This window comes from Macrobrachium rosenbergii, chromosome 14, assembly GCF_040412425.1.
Source record: "Macrobrachium rosenbergii isolate ZJJX-2024 chromosome 14, ASM4041242v1, whole genome shotgun sequence".
Classification (NCBI taxonomy): Eukaryota; Metazoa; Arthropoda; class Malacostraca; order Decapoda; family Palaemonidae; genus Macrobrachium; species Macrobrachium rosenbergii.
This window is the reverse complement of record NC_089754.1, coordinates 54278294-54295470: the sequence shown is the minus strand read 5'-3', so window position 1 is coordinate 54295470 and position 17177 is coordinate 54278294. Positions and strand designations below refer to the sequence as shown.

Sequence of the window (17177 nt, the reverse complement as noted above, 5' to 3'; positions counted from 1 at the left end):
TCATGTTAGCTATTAAATCAATGAAAATCTTTGACTAGAAAGATCCATCAAATTATCAGATAAATTCAAACTGGTCAGGTATATAGGTGAAGTAATTCAAGAAAGGTTGTTTAAAAGAATGAGAACATATAGTAATTGGTTTTTTCATTGTTTTAAAGCTCTCTTATTAAGCGTTTTGCTCACATTTTACTTCGGGTAACACAAGTACGGGTAACCAGTACTTGTGGCACAATCAGTTCTCCCGTTTGTAAATACGGTTAGGCTCCAGTTTTGTTATCATCATCATCAGCATTTTGATGGCCAAACATGGAAAGATGCCAAGGAATTGGCAATGTTGAAGCTTACTAAATTATACTGTATTTTTATACAATCTTGGATATAAGACAATTTTCTGTATCAGTATTTTTTGTAAACTCATTGGATAATTTAATTTTCCATATCAGTCTCTTCAGGAGAAACCTTTTATATCAGTAATCATAACCATTATAGCCAAGAATTAAGGGATCAGCTGCAAAGCCATTAACAAAACAGCTAATAGGCTCGAGGATATATTCATTGTAATCAATGGCATTGATTTAGTGTTTTCCAGTTTTCTGAGAGTGATGAATAAGACCCATTCTCTCTCAAGAATGGAGGACAATCCTGGTTATGAAAAAAAAAAAAAATCTGATGTCAAAGTGTATGTTTAGAATCCTTGGATTTCCTCATGCTATCTATAGTTGAAGTGGACTTGAAAATTTGTCTGGCCATTATATTTTCCATTTGCATGAAATTATGGTTGTAACACTCTATGGGGTTTCCATGCCATGTTTTATAAGGCTAAGCATTTCAGTATTTGCCAAGTACAGTAACCAGTGACATCATCAAAGGTTTGTCTTGAGTGGCAACCAGACCCATACAGGCCCTTTGTGGACTCTGTTATGTAGTCTTTTGAAACTATCAAACATTCTTCAGCAGTGACAAAAGAAAATGGGAATTCATTTGGGAAGACACACAGGCTCTTCCTATAAAGCTAATCAGCTGAGAAAATAACCCTTCGAGTTGGCTTTGAAGCTGATGACTTAATAATGCCCCACTGCTGAAGACACTACCTTATAGAGGCATTGCAAAGCGGACTCCAATAGGTAAAGGTTGATAAAATCTAGCTTTGTTTTTTTTTAAGGCATAATGAACCTCCCAAAGAATTTGTTACTGTTTTTGGATTTGAATAAAAGATTGTCTTACGTCAAAGGGTTTTATTTCCTATAATACAAATTAATTTTTGTCAAATAACATAGGACATGTACTCATTAACTAAAGTTACATTTCTCATTATGTATGTGGTATTTTTACTTTTACTGTATTCCCTCATTTCAAGTACAAATACTAATAAAGGAAGCAGTTTAGATAAAGTGGTATGTGGGGTTCACAATTTTAACAACAGTTGGTCACTGAAGTTTAACTATGAAACATGTAAGCTTCTTAAAACAGTACTAACTTTTACCACAGATCAACAAAAATGGTCTTTCAGTTATTCCATAGCTTTACATTCATGCTAGCAATATATTTTACATATCGATGCACATTTTTATTTTTCCATACGAATTTCTGCAAGTCACCTGTAACTTCAGTGGCTTGACCATCTCTTCTCTTACCTTAAGTCTTTTAAACCTTTAATTATTAATATTTCTCAGGAACTCCGATTCTTTGTCACAAAGAGAAACATATAATCCTAATGATGCAACATTTGTAAGTCTAGTCTATTAAATGGAAAAACAATAGACTTTAATATTTCCATGTTTCACTACGGTAAATCTAGCATATATACAAATGCCTTTCTGCCAGTCTTGTCGACAAAGCATTTCAATTCTTGATTTATAGATGACCAAGTCCTGACCTTCTTGCTGCTTGCACCTGCAACAGAGAAATTTTTTAAAGTGTATTCCTCAAATATTAACCCTAGATGTGCTGCCTCAGTTAAAGTAACATCTGCCTCAGTTAAAGTAAGATATTGATGCAGAGGTGTTTCATCTGGACAGAAGACTAGTTTTACCAAGGTTGGGGGGAAATTAAGATAGCTTTATTAAAACTGGTGTCAAAATACGGAATATCTTAACACCATAGCTAGTACAGCTATTCATGTACCCCTCTTCTAAGGTACCTAAATGACAGGTTATGTACCATGAAAGTTGATGGGATCACATTAGGGATAAAGGCAATCTGTAAGCCAGTTGGACTGATTTTGAGACTCCTATTACAACAGCAATGTGAAAAAAATACACACCATGAAGGGGCTGTATCTACAGTACCTTGAAGAATGTCAAATAACCTAATGAGTTATTAAAAATGCAAAACACAGTGCAGTAATCACTATGTCTACTCGAGTTCAGCTTCCTGTGGTACAGAATACTGTAATCCTCTACAGGTCTCCATCAAAAATAGTAACTCTAAAAGGGATTTACTATAAGATTTTACAGTTGTATATACTGTACTGTTCTGTTATAAGGGCATATACACCTTTGGGTTATGAGAATTCACTGTTAAAAGTGTGGTATAGAATTAAGACGAGTTTCAACTCTTAACAGTTAAATCTAGGGGGGGTTTGGTTTGCAACACTGACTGATGCACAGGTACAACTAAAAACTAAACACAAACCACAAAAGACAGCTGGGGCTCTATGGCAACACTGGCACTCAGAGACAGCCTCTTACCTCAAACTAACCTATAGGAAGATACCAAATACTAAGTAATTTGGCAAAACTGTAAGTTCTTCTGTCTTGGTTGTTAGTGAGGGCCAGAAAGTAACAGGTCAGGAAGGTCTTACAGTGGTTTTGGGTAATATCTTCACAATCATTATTTTCACAAACTGAAGTGTAACATTTCATCCACTTCCCAAACACATTATGCTCTATGGAATGATGAGATGGGGTACCAAGCCAGTTCTTGACGTCGCAGGGCAGCAGAAGCTAGCCACTTTTAAGTTCCTGGGTGCAAGGGCTACAGAGAAGCCTAGCATCACTGTCTTCAGGACAAAATTCATACCCACTGCTAAATGTTGGTGTGTGGCAGGGACAGTAACAAGAAGCTCGGAATGGAATGGAATACTGTATAAAAGCCAATGGCCAATCACTGAGAGCCTACAAGGTCATTCAGCACTGAAAGGGAACTTGAGAGCATCTACAGGTGTTACAGGAGGAAAACCTTGCAGTTGCACTATGAAACAATTGTTAGGAGATGGATGAAAGAGAATATGAATGGAGGTACAGTAAAAGGAAAGATAAGGGTTGCAGCAAGGGGCCAAAGGGACACTGCAAAGAACCTTGAGTAATGCCCACAGTGCACAATGTGAAGTGCACTGCTCAGGTGGAAAGTCCCAAAGCAATCACAAAAATTCTAAACCTGTTCAACTTGGCTGCTCAGAGAAGAAAAAGGCATACCAAAAATTAGAGACACCAAAAATTACAGACACCAAAAGACTGTCAAGTCATTCAAGGATTTATAGTCTATAACTAAGGCCACAGTCAAATTCCCAACCTAAGTGTGTCATATTGCATAAATACATATCCACCTTTATGGATCTACATGGACATTTGAGAAATAGCCTCAGTTACAAATACACCGAATGCTTAGGCTGTAATGTCTACCAGGACATGAGAAAGCAGTGCTAGTGTGGAGAATGTATGTATAAATAATAAATGATAACTGACAATGGCTTAATTGAGAAGCTAGTCAATATGGTAAAGTTTACAAAAAGCAGACACATTAAACCATTATTAGCCTACTGTAAGTTGAAGAGATGTGCCATATGGATAAGAAAATCTCTGTGTAAATCACCCTGTTCCCATAGTGTTTTGTTCCCCTGCTGAAGGACATGAAGGACATTTTGGAAATCATAAATTTATCTGACATACCCAACATACGCAAAACTAGCATAGCAAATCAATAGTTGCTCTATGCAGTAACATGGTTGTTTTCAAGCAAAGTAGAAAGAGAGAAATGTGCAAAAAATAAGTTACTGTTTCACACATACAGTCCTGCTATTTTTTACCAGTGCCTAATTGCTGATCAAAGCAGACAATGTTGAAATACTGGTCAAAAGCTAAGAATATGAGCACTAATAAGTGACCCTGACCCTGTTAATTTAAAAATATAGTCTTACTTTTTTCACTTCTCCTGGAGACATTTCCAACAGCAGCATGGAGAAGGTGTCACCTTGAGCACAGACCATGCTGAGAAAATTGTACCTTGGGCAGCTTGACTTGAAAGTAAAAGCTGGGTGACTGATAAACTAAAAGCCTTTAATAGTTCAACTAACAAGGAGGAACTTCTCCCTCTGTGGAAATAATAATATTCAACATAAACCACTTCCTGATGTCAATAAACTGCTTAAAACTGAAAATCCGGTTAATGGCATTGCTAGCCAAGTGCCATAACACCAAAATGCCATTAACCGATGCTGCCAGTAAGTGGGGACTGCCTGTGCGTGGCTTCCTTATTGCACCTTCTACACTATATAAGCCACTATCATTAATGTAATCAGCCAAAAGGACTCTTGAACTGAGACACAATGCCAGACCATCCTTCATGCTGAGCATGATATGAGAACAGGAACTTCCAGCTTGACCTAATCTTCAAGTGTCTCACAAACACTGCATAATGCAAGATACCTGTTATGACTTTTGAAGCCAAGGCTATAATAAAGGAAAATGTTTTCAATAACTATAAAACTACCCCTTGTGCACAAAAAAGCAGATTTTGTTTTCTTTGCATAAATTTGGCATGAAGTTCCAAAACATTAAATGAAAAACAGTACAAGGGTAACAAAGAGAGCACTGCTGACCACAAGGAATGCTAATATGCTGTATATTATCACAAATATTCAAAACAAAAAGGTGGTCTGAAAAGACATGAGAGAAATACCAAGTATTGGGCAGACTACTTTGATATGGCCACTATCAACAATATAGTACTTAGTAACACCCAGTGTCACCATGAATAACTCATATCCATTCCTGACTGTCTTCCTTATGGCAAATAATATCCACCATCTGCCCAACAGTAGAAAGTAATCAGTTATCAGGAGGTATTGCTGTAACAAAATGGTCACAAAAACACAAGTTGCACCAATATGCACACCCACTTTACAAGCAGGAATGAAACAAAATTCAGTCGCCCCACATTTTGACATCAATGAATAAGTCCTCACAATAACTGTGATAGATAAATAAGATGATGAACAACAACTGTCAGATGTGGTCAAAAGTGTAAAGAACAGAGGAAAAGTACAGAAGGAAATCTATAAAAAAAAAAAAAAAAAAAAAGTTAAACATCACACAACTAGTTTCATCGTCTGTTTAAGCACTGAGGTCTTCTTTACAAAAATAATATGGCAGCACAAATTTTGATACATTTGTCTTCCGATCCTGGTGTATCTTGAAACCATCATCAAAATGAAAGTGGGAACATGGAATGCAGTCACAATTTAGAAATAAGTTTCCAAACCATAATCTTCATACCATATTGTAAATAATTTTCTATGAACCTGAAATATAGTTACAGTCTATCACAACATAATCCTTACATGCAATGCTTACTATACAAATATGATGTTGATTATCAACACCAATACTAGTGCTGTTACTATCAAAGTAGTTAAACAAGACCATTGCAATTTTCCTGCGGATGAGCCATAACTATCAGTGCCATTTACAGTACAGTATTAAAATCCAACAGTTGACCTACTTGGCAGGAAATTCATGATCAAGTCCTCTCTGATCAAACTGCATCTTTTTAACTCGTAATTATCCAAATAACACTGTCTTAGAAACTGAGCATGGAAAAAATAACCTAAAACACAGATCTTAAATGCATCACATATGAAATTACTCCTTCCATAGCATGACACCTTGGTCACTTTCTGCCTCTCCTCTTCCACTATCTTTTTCGCTCCCCTCTCACCTCTTCCACTATCCCCTACTCCAACTTTCATCACATATTCATACATTGGTTGACACTGGTCTGACCTTATGGTAATAACCAAAGAAATGTAAAAAAAAAAAATAAATAAACAACTTTATTTAAAAAACAGGAAGCTATGCTTTAACCTTGACTTGAATTCATGAATCTCAGCACCTCCCTCAGTGAATGAATAAATGGTTTACTGTACAGGAATAAAATTAATTCATTACTCATTTACAGTGGCTCATATGATCGGGCACAAAAGCAGTAAGTCCTCACCATCTTGGTAAATTTCTCATCTGTTATCCTTGACAACTAAAACCTCTTGCTTCCACAAGGCAGGTCTGCAGATCCTTTATGCCTAAAATTTGTCTTCCACAGGGGCCCTAGGTTACCTGTTCAATAGGTCTTACCTTACATTTCCCAAAGCTCCTCAATGTGAAGCTCTAGATATGTGACTCAACGGTCTTGTACATACAGTAACTTGCTATAGCAATAACTAAATGATACGGGAATAGAACAACCTTTATGATGATGATGATGATAAATTTTACAGCTACAGCACTGATGACAGAATTTTGCATTCATCTAAATACATGGCAATTTTTCTTCATCTGTGAAGTCACTCTGACTGCTGTACAAGACATCTCCTCTCTCCCAAACTGCCCTGGAATAAAAGACAGTAAATTATCGAAAAGTAATTTTAAAAATTTTTCTTCACTTTTTTTTTAACTTTCAAAATATATTTTTGATAACACAGCTGCTGTAACTCCTTTGAGGACTTACAACAGCTACCAAAATTGGATTTTTCCTAGGTCAAAACCTGTTTTTTGCTTTAGTAATTCCTGTTCTGTCTGAACACTTTAATCCCTAATGATACTATTTAAATAATGATAACTGAAGTGGTACTAACATTTCTAACACAAACAAAAACTGAATAAAAACTGTCCCTTTCATGCAATGCACCAACTTCTTTACCCTTCTGCCTTATACCCAAACAGGGCAGTTAGCAACATTTTTGTATGGAAGTAAGAACAGAGTAGAATTCATTTTCTCAAGAGAGTATTTCCCATCATGAAGGAAGCTTCAGTCTTTCAACATCTGTATTTCCTTCTCAGTTCAGTTTAAGCTGCATGTATGGTTTGTTGGCGCAATGTTTCACAGTATCATTTAATTTTCTTTAAAGGGGGTAACAGCCATAACTGTCATCACACCTGTAATAGTTACTGAAAATTATAAAGACATTTAGCTACCTTACTTCATCTCCAAGTTGATATAAAAATTTTACCTACTTTCAATTCGGCCTACAGATTAATTGCACAATTTAGGTATGGTCTAAGGGTGAAAAAATTATGTCTTTTCTTTCATACAGTAATAAAGAATAAATGTTCTTCCTGTTATATTTGATAACTTATGAAAATCTGGCTATGAGCTAAGCACTGGGGTACTTGCAGCCATTCAGCATTTAAGACTGGAAAGAGGGAGTTGGAGTAGTTGGAAAGATGTAGGAACAGAGATTAAATTAATAGTTAAAAAGTGAGTGCAGCTAAGGACTGAAGCAATGCTGCAGACGAGCTTACAAACTAGGTCTGTAAGGACCTGGTAACCTAGTGGTATGCCAGGTGAGGAACTAGTGCCCTACATTAGGTTAGGTCGCAACCTGATCATCTATTTTAGCCCTAGGTTAGGTTACATGGGGGTGAAGGGTAAGCAAAACCCCATTCCCCCACCCACCAATAGGTATAGAGCCAGCACCCACAATTAAGCTGGGAGTTTTAGGAGGGCAAAGCTGCCCCAGCTAAGTAAGGACCCTGTGATGTAATGGTCCTCCTCCCTCTTCCTATACCTATATATCAAATAGAACAGACACAATTACAACCTCTTAGCTGGACCACTGCATCATGTCTCTGCACCTCCATAAATCAACTGTGTCCTGCAACATCCACTACGATCTCGCAACAAGCTATGATCACAACCCCTTACAGGTGCCATTCAATACCCCATCCCTCCCTCCTGTGAACCCCCTAACTGGTCGCCTACCTGCTGCTGTTAACCGGGACTTTAAAAACCAACAGAAAATAAGATCCTTTAGGGTGACCACAAAAATAAGTTGCAGTCAGTAGTCAAACCAGCAGATGACTTACTTTGCACTAACCCAAAATGTAGAAATGACCACCACTGGAGAGATCTTAAAGAATTATATTCGAATATAATAGCTGCTATGCTTCCCTCCGGCAGGTATACCTTTAGATTTCATCAAGGCAACGCTTTTGACATACCTGGCTGGAATGACTTGGCTAAAGATCTGTATACACACTCACAATTAATGTTTTTACGGTGGAGGCAAAAATGGTAGCCTGAGGGAAGGATACTGGTGTTACCTTTGGACGAACTATACCCGAGAGGCCAGGAGATATATCACCATTCATTAAACCCAAAATGCTACTCTAATTTCTTTGACAAAATACGACCTGTCTACCTATTTTGTCATGACCAACCTGTTAACACTGCCTATATATTGAAATTAAATCAAAACTACGGCAGGGATACCAATAGAATAACCTATAGCCTTGGTGGTAACCTACACTCAAAGTTGTAAATATCAACGATCTTACTTTGACCTCACCTATTTCAGCAACTAAAATAGTATTACTTAAATAATCAGGTTATTAAGATAAAAGCCGGTCGAGGTTACGGCCTACCCCACCGCCAAATCAAAGTCCTTCAAAGTAGGCACCGTGCTTACCCTAAATAAAAATGGGTATAAAAGCACGTTAAAACGAAGAAGATTAAGATACAGATTCTTACCATGATTTAAATTTCCTTCGTTACACACAACGAGGACCATGGAGTCCTGGAACACGAGATATCTACACAGTATTACCTGCTTGATATTGCTGCCAATTCTATAATGACTTTATAAAATTCCCACTGCTACCAGATGAGATTACCTTGAAAATATTCTGAAATTAATTAAATCCCTATAGCTTACCTTAAACCACGAAAATCACGCCCCTTCCCCCTAAAACACCTTAGTACATTAAGTATATTATAAACTATGAGTGTGTGTAGTGTTGAAATTAAATAAATAAAACACATACTGACTACAACAAATATACTTTGTCACTAATGAGTAACATAAAAATGTACAGCAAAACAAGTATTTTAAATATTCTTTGGCATCATGACAAGTGTCGAAAATATTTGAAATATTCACGAGCATCAAAAATCGTGCTACTACTATATATCAGAGAGCAGAAAGTATCAAGATTCCAATGCAAACAGTTAAACCGGAGAGGTTAATTATGACTATAAACCTGTTTTAATTTCAATTAATTCCTAACTGCAATTAACTTACCCCATTCCTTCTGTTATTTACTGCGGTAAAATTTCACTTCGTGCCATTATTGCATTGTGGACTGAAAATGTAATTTTTCTATTATATTTCAATGCGTGCTTTGAACATTCCTGACATTCGTTTTATCGCCATATGACCGAACCTACTACACCTAGTAGCCTAAACTTACCTTACCTTGGGTTCCCGGTGCATAATCTAGCTTGAAAACATTCCATGAACTTAACTTAATCTGAATTAGAATATCAATGGCATTAAAAATCTTGTAGTTTACTCGTGTTGTGTTTCCCTCACCCAAAAAAACCGGCTTTCACACTGGTCCCCCTAATTGTAGAATATAAAGGTGGGGCTACTATCTAAAAGTACTCATTTGCTAACGAAATGAACGTCTGAAAGCTCAAAACACATATTAAAAACATAAGCATATGCCATTTTCAGTCCAAAGTTCAATAGTGGTTTAAAGATAAATACCACATAGGGAACAAAAGCAAATGTCACCGTAGGCTATACTAGAAGTTTTGTAAGACGAATTGACAATCACATTTGTTCATTATTTTGGGCAGAAAACGAAAATCCAAGCAATTTATGAAACCGAATCTGTGGCTGTATAACCGTTCTTCATTTATCCTACACGACAGCCATTCTTAGTTCGATTACCAACCTTTACACCGTTGTTAACAAAACCGCCTTGTTGTCTACCTCTTTTATTGACCAAACTAAATGTAAAATAAGGAATTTCTAATAAAAAATTAATTCTGCTAAAGTAAAACAAAACAACGACATTATCACGATTCAAACCTCTGGGGGTGAAGGGTTTAGGTTGGGGGACTAGGCAGCACTGACTACCTTCCTCTTTGGACGCTCGGGAGACAATGACAGTGAACCGGTGTGTCCGGTGAGTGACCGGACCCCTTCCAAGGGTCTCACGAAAGTCGGCTAAAACTAGCGCTGAAAGTAGCTAGAAAAAGCTAAGCTCGATCGTGAAGGGCTACATTAGCGGCTAATTCTTCTGTGCATCCGTATTTAATCATTATAAAGTATGTATACAGAAACTATGTACTTGATTTTAATATATGTATATATTGTGTTTTTTCTTCATATCACGTAAGATGATGTATAGCAGTTCATCGTCTTTTTAGTCAGCATATGATGTTGAAAGCTGGTCTGTTGAACTTTTGCTTGAAGGTCGATACTTTTGACTTGAGGTTGCAAGAACCAGTACACCATTTGGGAAATTATGATACACGACTTTCTGACATTCTTTTTAGGCCATGTCGTATGTAACGTAATGCATCAGTGGTGTTTGTTTTCGTTTTATTTCTCAGCTTGTTCTTAATGAGATTCATTTGACTGAACTCGCGATTTCTGCATCAGTGTGGCAAATTTAAGATTCTTAAGTTTGGAGCATCCTTGTAACCTCTAATCTCGGCCAAAACTATACACTGTCCTTTGTTTCACGCCATTTTAACAGCGTTATATGTGACCACTGGCGTTCAATTTTTGTAATATTTTCTGCACCGATCCTCACAAGATTCAATAAAAGGGGCAAGTCTTTTGCTACATGGAGGGTATTTGACAGAGTCAGCAGTTGTCCATTGTCTGGGAGCCTGTAGCTAAGTTCCAGGAGTTTTAGCTCTTGCTCCATCGATAGATACTTGGGTAGTTCTGACAACAGTTCCAGAGTTTTGTGACCAAGACATTTCGGGAACTAGATACTCTTTCAAGTTACAGGCGAAGGTATCTATACGATACTGGTTGGAAGGAAGTAGCATATCACTCTCTTTCCTAGTTTTTCAATCATAAGTGTCAAACCATCCTGAAATTATCTCGGGTCACAGTTCTTTGATTCAGAAACCTTGTTCATTCTTTAAGCCTCACTTAACACGGACTTAAAAGCAAGCAGGCATGATTGTATTCATAACTATGCATGGCATGTAGAATTTCTGAAGTGGAGCATCTTTCAGATGATTTTGTGAAACTAAATGCATTTTCAGCTTCACCATTAGTCACAGCCTTTGCACTGCAGAAGCAATAGATAACCAACGGGTTTGGCAATCTTGCACAATAATAAGTTGCTCATGTCAATCACTTGTGAATTCCCTACTGAGTAGTTTTTTTTTTCACTCTGATATACTTTATATTTGGCTTACCTGCCATTTGCACTAAGGTTGTTAGTAATTTCAGTTGCAAACAACTTTTAAGTAATGCTTCTAGTAAATTATGTAAGGCATACTGTATACAAAGCCCTTCTACCATGAACTTGTCAAAACTTGTACAGAAAGCTCTCTCTTCAGGAGCTTGAGAGTCTGGCCTTTGGAAATTATTAATTACATAATGACCTTATGTACAAATGGTGTTACCCCAGCTTGTTGAAAACATGATAAAGGATTTGCATTTATAAGTTTTTTCTATAACTACTAAACTACACAATGCAAATTAAATCATAGTAAAACTATTAGTCATTCAAACCTACACTATAGTACCAACCAAAACATGTTCTCCAGCATTTGAATAGAGGATGTAGATAAGTTGCATAAAATTAAAACCCTGATACAATTGTTATTATATATTTGTGTAGAAATAACATCTGACATATCACTGACGAGATTTACAAAAGCTTATCAAGAGTTTCACAGGATTGTTAGCAACACTGGTCACTTGATCAAACAAGAACAGGTCCATCTCTCCAATATTTATCTGTACCCCAAAAAGGATATCAAACTTCAAAATGAAAAATAATGTCTTTTATAAGGTAAAGCATAAGCGGGATTTACAAAAGGGATGTAAGAATGTAAGAACACCTGTACATAGTCCAAATGATACTATATGTGAGATAAGAAAGGGACTAAGCACATTAACACTGTACATAAAACTCTAGATAAAAGACAGTTACTAATGGGTTAACAAGCACTTGTCAAAAACTAAGATTAAAAATGTGATGAATAAAAGCTTCAAAAAAAGAAAACGAACAGCAGGATGAGAACAATTTTTACAGATCACTTTGCAAATGGTAACTGATGAAACACTTAAGGACAGCAGTAAAAAATAAACTGCATTTAACAAGGTAGTTAAAACCCACATTTACACTCTAGTGTTACTTTACAGTTAAATTTAAACTTTAAAACTTACTGTCCAATACTGTATCGTCGAATACAGCTACTCACCATAAACTGTGATGTTACTGTGTGAGTTTTGTAAGGGTCTGCACCAAGAGCTCTCGTCTATATATACAGGAGTCCCTAGTGTTTCCATGTGGCTCATCGTGCCTCCTAACAACCAACCATCACATTCAGCCTTGCTACTTTGGGAGCCAGAGGTACAGAGCCTTTTCGTAATACAAGTTCATCTCCGGTCAATAACCCTAATATCAAATATTCACACAATACATAAGTATCATTCTTAAGAGAGATTCTTTGGTAAAAATGTAAGTACAAAAGGAGATGAAGAAACTATTGCACATATTTGTTAGAACTGCAAAATAAACAAAATTCATAAAAATACTTTTTCATATAAATAATGAAAGCAAAGCATGTCTAAACAAATGATCTAAGCTATTGCTTGAAGTTTTACAGCAATTCAAATCTGATTCATGACTAAAGTTTTAAAAGAGTTCAAATAATAAATAAAACCTTTATACTGTACTAGTTTATCTTATGAGTAGCTTAAAGCAATGAATATTTCATTTAATTTCAACAAAATTTCCTACAGTATTTAAATGTATCAGTTTGTGATTAGACAATGCTTGATAAACATTTTAGTCACTTTTCCATTAACAGTTCATGGGTATGTGCCATCAAAGATATTTATTTGGAGATCATTTCTGTTATTGTGATATATCTCATTACACTATGTACATTATAATGACCTTGGGATAGACTGTAAAAACTTTGATATCTGCATCTTGTCTTTCAACAATGAATAAAATGTCAAGCTTTCAAACCAGTAATTAAAAGAAATAAGTCTGCTCCATCCAGAACATACAGAGCTCTCACAGTAACTAAAATACATATTGCTCTCACATAAAATAATTTTATAAGGTAACGACTAGCATTAAACAGCTTAATGGTGCATAGGAATATGGTTCACGTAGCAGAAAAGAAAAATGTTGATTTATGCCCAATTTGCTCTACTTCACAGAATAGGCATTATTAGGATAAAGAATCATTGGTCACTTTTAGTACAGGATCACGTTCATGCACCAGTACCACAGTTACACAAGGATATCAGCAACATTTATGTTTTAATGTAAATGGGCTCTCACATTGTGATATGTAACTTATACTTACTGTACTATCAAATCCCCAAAATGTTATGATATTAGTGCATATATTTGATGTTCCTGCATAACTAAGGAGCTGATTAAAACCAAAGGGAATACAGAAATCAATCCCTACTCAAAATTAAATGTCAACAGATCTATAGCACCAGAAATGTACATTAACATATAGCTGAAACTGTAAGCTTGTGCTGTCTTTACACAATTCAGACTAATTGAAGGCCCTGGCCATGAAATACTGAATATCCAAATCAGACAGGGATTTTTTGTTTCCTATATCTTTACACTTGCATGAAGTTCTTCAACTTAGTTTTTCTGTGTAAAACCATCTTTACAATCTTGTAAGATATCCGTTCATTGGTTTTCTTTGAAAACTCCTTACATCCCCACCATATTTCTTATTCCATGAAAAAGTAAACATTTTCTAATTTGGAGGTCTAAGATAAACAAACATACTCAATTTATTAGCTGTACATGGTAAGAAGATAAATATGGTACTGACATTATGAAGAGTTATAACTTTATTCCATGGTTTTTATGAAATATGCATGAAAATCAAGACATATAATTTTTTTATAAAAATAACTAACCAATTTCAGTATTGTTATCATAACCAGCTGAGTTTTTTTATGCCACAAACTGGTAAAACTTCTCCAAAATCAGCAGATTATACATCATAAGCTGTACTTCACAGTTTTAAAAACATTTTTGTACAACGACATTACAGAAAAGAAAACGAAAGCATCTGGATATACATGATTTCATTACCACAAAATAATAACAGGAAATCAGTCATTATATTTCCATATTTAATAATCCTAACTTTCCAAGGCAATTTAGAAGTCAAATACTCCTCAAGGCAATTAATCTTCTTGTTTTTTTGTAATTCTCTATAGTAAATATAAAACTATATATACAAAATTTAAATAAAAGAAAATCATTTGTACAAATGGAGCATGCAACAACTGCTTAGTGAATATGAAAAAAATTACTCAAGTATATATGTTGCTACCATTATATATATATCACTCACAATACCATCCATTCTTAAAGCCTCTTGCTAAAAATAAAAGAGCTTTTTATTGGCACAACACATGAAGTGTGCAACTTGAGTTTCAGCACACACAAGTGATTATTGAACAACTGTCTGCCTTTGCAAGCTCTTGAGCAAGTTTGTGCATGGAAGAGGAAAATCTGGCACATTCCTTGGCCAGCTCAAGGATCATACTATATTATTTACATTCAAGTGAGAAACTTTTTAATACTGAATTTTAATATTCTTTATGACCTCACAGTCCTATTTTTAAAAAATGTGTGTGGTATGACCATCATTATAGAAAAACTACTATAAATAAGAAGCGTCATACCTGAATTTGAAAGCTGGTATGAAAAATGGAGCAATGACCATAACACTTTTGCTCATGTTACTTGTAGCAGCATTAAATGCATTTGATTATGGTAAAATCTGATTTCTTCAACATGTAAACTGTTGAGCACTGGCTCTTTTCTCACAAAAGCTTCAAATGCAAAAATATTCTTCATTATTGGGCACTCTTTTCCCCTGCCCATGTACTATACAAGTACTTCACAGGAATATTCTCTTCCTTACATTTTGGCAAAATGTTTATTAAACAGAAAACTAACTCCTCACAAAGTGACAGTCAAGTTGTAGTAAGAAACAGACTTTAGGTTAGGACTATGAATAAGGTTAAATTCAACTATTAACAAGCATCATGAAAATATAAAAATCACTGTGCAGTCAGGCTCACATTAAGAAGAATCTAATAATTAACAACCTAATCACTGAGTAATGACTTCTTCTTGTAAAGTAGGAGCAGGACGAGCCATGATGCTTGGAGGGCGTGACCGTCTTGGCTGCTGAGGTGCTCCATCCTCCCACCCAGGAGGTGCCATTAATCCAGATGAAGTCTGGCCATCCGTGTTAGCATTCATAGTTTCCCTTAGTACTTCAGTGTAGTCTTTTATTAATGTAGCAATCATGAAAGCCTGAAAGTAACAAGAAAAAATAAAGGTACTTTTCAAAATTATGGAGTATAAAATCTATTTGCTGTTGCACTGCTTTTATAAAGATCATAATTTTCATAGTATCTTACCATTTTTTTTAAACAGAAAAGGACCAATCTGTGTTACATAATTAGTCTTGTTGATCTGGACAATAATGGTTGCAAATACTTTTAACTGCATAATCAAGGCTAATTCCATCATCAGATGGGCAGTATATTTTAAACATTATGAGTTGTAAATATATCGATCAACATAACAGATTCTACCTTGGAGGTGTCAGAAGGTAGTGTTTGGTCTCTCAACTCTTCCTGGTTGACAGGTGGTTAATGATTCAGTGTTGGTAAAGAAAAAAAATAAAATTCAGTGTACTCACCTGGGTAGTGTTCAGAATGATTTTGCTTTGTTTTCTTGTAGATCCTGTGATGATCATAAGCGCAGTTATGGAGGCTGAATAGTTCAAAATGTAATCATACTCATATGTACAGAGAACATTTCGAGATCGATGCTCAAGGAGATGCACACCATTCTCATCAATAGCCAACCATAATACCTTCGGCCAGTTAGATGTAAAGGATTGCTGTAAAATAAGAAAGTAATTAATAGCTGCCACTGCGAGATATATGAGAAATGGAATGGTTTTCAATGCCTTACATAGTTCAAACATTAGTTGTATCATTTGATAGCATTTTTAGAGTATACTTTAAATAGTAATCTAAACCAATCAGTGTACAATAACTTTTAACAGTGAAAAAGAGGGATGAATTGAAGAATCTTGTCAATGGTTTATCATGATAAGAATACCATTCAATGAAGGAAAGACTTACCGTGACATCAAATATAGTAGCCCTGTGAAGAGGCCAAGACTTGATGAGATTAAGAAAAGCCTGCTTGGCTTCCTGAGGGTCCATGTTGAAAAGAGACTGATGATGCATTGCAACAGCGTCATGCGTTACATTTGTTAGCAATCTTGGTGACAATGTGTGCGCTATAACTTCGCCATAATCCATTCCTGTCCCAGTGAAGTTACCCAATTCTATTTGTGCTCTCAGAGCACATAACATAACCTGGAATTTAAAATTACCTTATAAAAAATAAAGTACATTGCTAAGATTTTCATGAACTTACAGTAACTTTAGTCTAAATTTCATTCATATAATTCTGGTAGTCTACACAGTCTTCATAAGTGTCTATTTTGTAATGACATTCCAGTTTACTTACAGCTTCCATCTGAGTAACAGGGAACTTATCAGCGCGTAAAGTATACAGTACTTGGAAGTACAGGAGTTCCTTTTCGACATTATCACTTAGATCCATCCATGATTCTAATAACAAATGTTTCTGAAAAATGAAAAGTAAGACATTAGCACATCCCTAAAACTCTGTTATACGTAATACAATATTGGTAAATGGTTTGGTGTAATTTTACAATCCGGCATTCCATTTAGAAAAATTCAAAACTCAACAATTTCACGTCATGTACAGTAGTAGGGAATATATGTGCTGTGCCTGTGTTAGCTCAAAATAAATAAAAGGAAATAAGCCATATCAAATAACCATTCCTTACTGGATATAGTCTTTAGACTC

General features: G+C 35.6%; 1 protein-coding gene and 1 long non-coding RNA gene across 3 annotated transcripts in view; both read right to left on the bottom strand.

Moving 5' to 3' along the window:
• Positions 1–1239: 1239 nt before the first annotated feature.
• On the bottom strand, positions 1240–10184 carry LOC136846152 (uncharacterized). The gene is made up of 3 exons (XR_010855333.1): positions 10091–10184; positions 6462–6604; positions 1240–1893 (listed from the first exon to the last, which is right to left on the bottom strand). It is a non-coding gene; the product is annotated as an uncharacterized lncRNA (long non-coding RNA).
• A 1659-nt stretch (positions 10185–11843) lies between these two features.
• Positions 11844–17177, bottom strand: part of Myo81F (Myosin 81F) — a 227652-nt gene continuing 222318 nt past the window's right edge. For both annotated transcript variants that reach the window (XM_067116921.1, XM_067116922.1), the window contains 4 exons: positions 16812–16931; positions 16418–16657; positions 15967–16170; positions 11844–15575 (listed from right to left, as the gene is read on the bottom strand). In XM_067116921.1, coding sequence (XP_066973022.1) covers positions 15369–15575; positions 15967–16170; positions 16418–16657; positions 16812–16931 — 771 coding nt within the window. In that variant the 3' untranslated portion in view covers positions 11844–15368. The remainder of the gene's footprint in view (positions 15576–15966; positions 16171–16417; positions 16658–16811; positions 16932–17177) is intronic.